Source organism: Austrofundulus limnaeus, unplaced genomic scaffold (genome assembly GCF_001266775.1).
Source record: "Austrofundulus limnaeus strain Quisiro unplaced genomic scaffold, Austrofundulus_limnaeus-1.0 Scaffold15, whole genome shotgun sequence".
NCBI classification, from domain to species: domain Eukaryota; kingdom Metazoa; phylum Chordata; class Actinopteri; order Cyprinodontiformes; family Rivulidae; genus Austrofundulus; species Austrofundulus limnaeus.
This window is the reverse complement of record NW_013952417.1, coordinates 4,200,104-4,205,981: the sequence shown is the minus strand read 5'-3', so window position 1 is coordinate 4,205,981 and position 5,878 is coordinate 4,200,104. Positions and strand designations below refer to the sequence as shown.

The following is a 5,878-nucleotide window of genomic DNA, read 5'->3' as shown; positions in this document are numbered from 1 at the left end:
GAGTTAATGTGAAAGAAATTCGGACGCGGATTTATCTCATTTACTTAGACTCTTAGTATAGGAAGCCCACGATCAGGTGTAATTTATGATTTTGTTCAATTTGTGTAAATAAATGATTGCATAATCTTTTATGAATCAACTTGAACTCGTCTGACGTTCCCTCATTGTGTCACTTCACTTTGCACAGACAAATATTAAAGTAATGAGGAAAACCTTGGTAAAATTTTACTCTCATAACTTAGTTATGGGAAGATGTAAGGTGGGCTTATTTGCATAAGTAACCCCCCCTTACAAAATAAACTGTTGAATTTACGAAGCAAACTGGATCCATTAAGCCAGGTTGAGTAAATTGAGTAATATATGTATATTATTTACTCAATTTGCTCAACTAGGCTTAGTGGAGCCAGRMGACATGACTTTGTTGAGTAAATTCAACTCTTCATTTTTTAGAGTGCAGAAATATCTTTCATGATGAGTTCAGATAGATTTAATATTGTAACGAGTAACTATGTGTTACATTTTAAAGTAAAGAAGTAAAAGTAAAAAGTTTAGCTTTGAATTTAACAAAATAAAAGTAAAAGTAGCTAATTAAAAATAATTGGTAAAATTACAAATCCTCAAAAAAAACTACTTCAGTACTGTAAAAAGTAAATGTACTTAGTTACTATAAATTTCTGGCTGTGTAATATGAATTAAGATAATGTATGATGGTGAGATTTTAATGCCATATTAGGAGCTGAAATTCATTAAATTCAATGCATCACTAATGCTGGAAAGTTCACTTTCTCCTGCACTTTGTACAACATGCAAAATATTTGTAAGAATCTAAGTTTATTCAAAAGCCTGGTGTAAATCTGCAGGATGGATCATAAAGTTGTTTTTTGATTAGGAGGTTTGAATGAACATGATACACTCATACTTCTTCCATGATGCAAGGTCTGCATACTGCAGCAGCGTTATGTGGCCTGGCCTGACAGTGATGACAGCATGATTAATGCCCAACGCCATTCCCACTCACACTGATTCACACAGTGGGCCCATGTAGCCTAAGAAAAACCTAAATAAACTACCCACTGAGCCAACTTACAGAGCATTGGCAAGAACACTCAAAACTGTTAGGATCTGGGGTTTTTTTGGTCTTGTTAGGGCAGTTCCTTTCAGTTTTTCCTGTTTAGTCATACTTGTGTCCTTTTATGTTCCTATTTCATAAGTCTTTACTTTTTTGTGCCACGAGCCACTTTTCTCACAGTCAGTGCTTTTCCAATCAGCCTGCCTCACCCAACATTCTTCCCTGTTTCATGTTTACAGCAGGAGTCACTCTGCTCAGCCACATATTCTCTCATTCAGCAGGATGTCCAGGGTCTTTTAAATGGTAATCTGAAAGTGTTTGAATTTTCTTTGTTGTTTGTTTTTTTATGAGGATGTCCCTTTAAAAGCTCATTTCTAATATTTTGATTAAAAAATATCTAAACCATTATTCATMATATCTATATAATCTATAAATACGTATATATGACTTAGTTTCTCATAATAAGGACTTAGAGGATATTTATTAGAGTGGCAAGAATAAGCTTCTATGTATTTTTTCAAATGTTCAAAGTTATATTAAGATTACTAAAATCTGGATTACAGTAAATTGTCACAGGCTTGCTGATAAAATTCAGATACAGGAAGAGTTTTTTTAACTTAATAATTGGTAGGTTCAGTAAGCGTTTTTGAAATATTTGCTGAATTTTGTCAATGTCATCCGGCCATAAAACTATTAATATCCTCTACATGTTGGCAGTGAAAGGTGAGGCTGTTTTTGATCTCCAGCTTTGTCCTTTTAATGTTTGATTTTTGCAAGTTGAAGATCAAAACTTCCACTTCCCAAATGCACGACAGGACTATCTTCGATGGTAAATACTGCATAGCAGAACAACTATCTTGTGCCTATGTGATGGACTAGTTTTACAACAATACACAGTAGAATATACTTCAAGCCTTTTATTAAAAAAACATTTTTAAATGAATTTAGGAGGTTCAATGCTGTGTGAGCATATTATTATGTGCAAAACACAACGTTTGTTATGCTTTAAATCAGCAAAACTGACAATAAACTTCAAGAAATGGAACACTTTTGCTAGAAGAACACTGGTCTCATCTTTAGGCCCTACAACTAAAATAAAAAATACATACTGGATATCAGCCCACAACAAAATGAGTCTAAATCTGCCAAAGTATTAAAACATTTTGTGGTTTGTTCAACTCTCACCAGTCAAAAAGGGAGTTTCTGGAGAGACYCTGGATGTGAGGGAGCGCCTTTTGAAACTACCTTTGTTAACCTCACCACATTCATTAATCTCCATAAGCAGCCATAAAAGAGCCTGTGTGGAGGATGAAGAGGATGCCTGGCTCCGGTTCCTGGCAGTAGCCAAGAGGAAGAGGAATCACAGGTTGGCATAAACGATTCCATGCCAGTCAGTGCCAAGACAAGCGATCAGGCCACAAAGACAAAACACCTCGAACTGACGGAAAGTATTTCCAGACTGCCAAGTCTCAAGGCAAACCGAGAACAGCTTTACAGGAACCATGGATTAAAACAGCATTCTGGGTTTGCCTGTCTCCAATTGTGTATTTGATGCAATCGCTTTGTGTGAAATCCCATCAAATTTGAACCAAGTGACAGCAACACAGTTTTTAGCAGTTTTCAAGGTTTACATACGTAACCATTTATTCAATGTTTCCTGCAGTCACAAATATTTCTTTGTGTGCTAAAACCRTGTCAGTGTTAACATAACCAAATGACTTAGGTTAGTCTCACGTAATCTCTTATTTTAGTTCACAAAACGAGCTTTTAAAATTTTTTTAATCAGCTGAAGAAGGATTTCAAAATGAAGATGGATGTATTGTAATACAGCAGTCCATAATCCCCAGCACTGATAGTTGTACTCGATGCACCATCCATGTGTTACTGGCTGCAAACTGTTTCACAGAAAGAGTTTGTTGAAGCAAAGCGAACAGTAAGGCTTCCCTTTCTGCTCCTTGAAGATGCCCTGGCTGAGCTGCCGTAGACAGAAGGCACACACAAAGTGCTCGGGGTGAAACTTGCGCTCCAGAGCAGAGATGCAGCGGCCGGTGACGGGCTCACCGCAGCCGCCGCACAGAGTGCCCTGCCTCGAGTGAAAGTCCAGAGCACAGAGGGGTCGACCGTCCAGCTCCATGAAGCAGCCGTTGGTAAATGGCTTCAGGCAATCCTGGAGAGAAAAAGCAGAAGAAGATTAAAAAAGTGATGGAAGGAGCAATCAACTTTTTGAGTTTTATATCATGTTATAAAGTTATACTATCATATAAAACATGCTCAAAGCCTTGCTTTGACTCATTAATGCYTGTTTGAGAAATCCTGCAGCSTTTTTTGTCAAACATGCTGAGGAGCAAAACGACAGGTGGAGACCAGAAAGGCCTTGTGGTACCAGGAACACCCCTGGGACGTGTCTTTAAGCCGAACTTCCTCATGGCAGAGCGCCCTGCCCCTCCCCCCATCCCCACACACCCCGCCTATGACTCCTGCCGGCTTGGTGAAAGTGAAAGTGAAACTTTAACTGTCTCCTGAGCTCTCAACACTACTCTCACTAATTGAAGCTCTTTTCAGATTAAAAATACCTTTGAGGAAATGTATTTTCAGTTGCCAAGTAAACTGCATCATGGCAGCCCCCGAGCATGACCCCTCCCCCGGCGAGACAGAAGCAGAAGGTGGTTCTTAAAGAGACAGAGGCCAATTTCAAGGCGTTTAGAAGGTGAAGTCATGAGAAGATAAGTTTATTTTCTATTTAAACATAAAAACAGCATTTTAATAACAGCTAAAGGTGACATAGATACTTTATTATGGTATAGTATTTAAATGTARGCCTGAGAAACACATAATATTGCCCCTTTAAAAATGTGTTCAAGTTAAAAACTAAGATATACAATAATACAGCAGGGTCACTGAATTTATCCTAAATATAATTACAGATCTTTTTCTTGATGGGCTTTTTGTCATTCTGTGGCAGTAAAAGCCCAGGTGCAGCTCTTAACATTGCGTTTCATTTATTAGGTGCTGGTGCTCCAGCGGTGAGAACACAAGCACAACTCTAGGGCCATTTGGATCAGCTGTGGAACAAATAAAACCAGTAGCTCTTATTAGTAAGTTAGCTAGATGAAATAAAGGTACTAAACATTTGTGATGCTTCCTAAAACCATTCCACTAAAAATCTGTGAAATGTTTGATCATTTGACTTTTTTTTTTAATTCCAAAAACTAGATAACCACTTTGCAATAAATCTTTTCAACAACTTTGCCACCAGAGGAGCCGGAGCTTATTACTGGGAGGTCGGAAGCAATTGACTCACCCAACAAAAAGCTTTATGAGTGAGATAAATGAGCTGCAGTGAAACTAGATATGATGAGAAAAAAATGTAGGAACTTATTTTGTCTTTCACACATTAGATCTAAACAGTTTTTACAACCGTCTAATGTTCAGCCCATCCTATTGTTGGATATTTTGTGACTGATTAACTGGATTTTAGCTACAGTATTATATTTTATACTTTGTGATCGATTGTCATATACTTTGAACTGTAAAGAGAGGTGTTTTTTTTTTTTTTTTCGCTTTGCTCCGGTAGTGTAAACACATTTTACAATTCAGGAAAGTAGACCCGTTTTAAGGGTACTTCCTTGTTTATTTTTTACACTTTGGAAACATTTAATGGTAAATAATTATTGGTGTTTTAATGTTTTGTGTAAAGACGTTGATGGGTTTAAAATAATAAGTTTGATTTTTTTTTAAGTGGGGTTCTGCATTTAAAATCTAGGTAAACACTTTATCAATGGTTAGAGAATGTTTGAGTTGACTATGATTTTGGCCTGTTTTCTATAAGTGAAAAAGAACTTCAGGGTTTTGTCTACATTAACAGTTAATTAAAGAAGCATAAATAGTCTTCACTTTGGAAGGGTTCACAAAAAGATATAACTACCTAGCAATTGCCTTAATGCTCTGCAGAATGAGTATACAGTCAATTCAAATGTTCGCTAACCATTAATACATGTCTGACACATGGTGTGAAAGTACATTTATATGAGCATACATATACACACAGTATATAAAATAGTTAATTCATGAGTTATTAAGCATGAATAAACAATGAGTCTGTTGGTTTGAAAGTGATTAGCCTTTATGGCTAATAAATGTGTCAATTTAGCTTATTAAGTATGAATCATTCGTAATGATGTTTTCAAGGTTTACAAACCATTTAAGTAAGACTAAAGTTGTAGTTATTAAAAAGTGCTACCAAAGTCTGACTAACTTGAAAAGCTAATGGTTAATTTAAAAAGAGTTCCGCTCGGACTAGCCACTACGTGTCAATTCTTTCAGAATCAAACTGTATTTTTCCATAAGGTCATTTACAACCCTATCTACATCAGGTAAGATGTTATTTGTTCCTAAAATTTCCAAATAACCACCAAAAACATCATTTTAAAATGTTTAATGTATTTGTTTGGGGTGTTTTTTTTAAGTATTTCTTTTTTAAATATTTCTAAGAGCTTTTTCTCTTTCATATATTGAGGTATAAAGTGCAATTGAACAATATTTGACCAGCTGTTGTGCACATAAGTTGCTTTGAGAAAGATAAAGACAAAGATAAAAAAGATATCCTCACAGCTTCATTTATCTGCATCATTTCAACTGCAACACACTCATCAGGCATATGGTTTTCATCAGGCCTGCGGTCAGGACGATGCAAACAAAGCAAATGTGTGGGTATCTTTCTCATTCATTCTCAGGCTTGTATGCAAGCCAGAGCTGTGTGTGTGTGTGTGTGTGTGTGTGTGTGTGTGTGTGTGTGTGTGTGTGTGTGTG

At 36.5% G+C, this 5,878-nt stretch overlaps 1 protein-coding gene and 1 long non-coding RNA gene across 2 annotated transcripts in view; one reads left to right on the top strand and one right to left on the bottom strand.

Moving 5' to 3' along the window:
* LOC106513912 (uncharacterized) overlaps window positions 1-5,878 on the top strand; it is a 29,065-nt gene that overhangs the window by 17,437 nt on the left and 5,750 nt on the right. The gene's annotated exons all lie outside the window — the stretch shown is intronic.
* Window positions 1,972-5,878, bottom strand: part of lpxn (leupaxin) — a 10,168-nt gene continuing 6,261 nt past the window's right edge. The window contains exon 9 of the mRNA XM_014002968.1: window positions 1,972-3,236. Within this exon, the coding sequence (XP_013858422.1) occupies window positions 2,970-3,236 (267 nt within the window). The 3' untranslated portion in view covers window positions 1,972-2,969. The remainder of the gene's footprint in view (window positions 3,237-5,878) is intronic.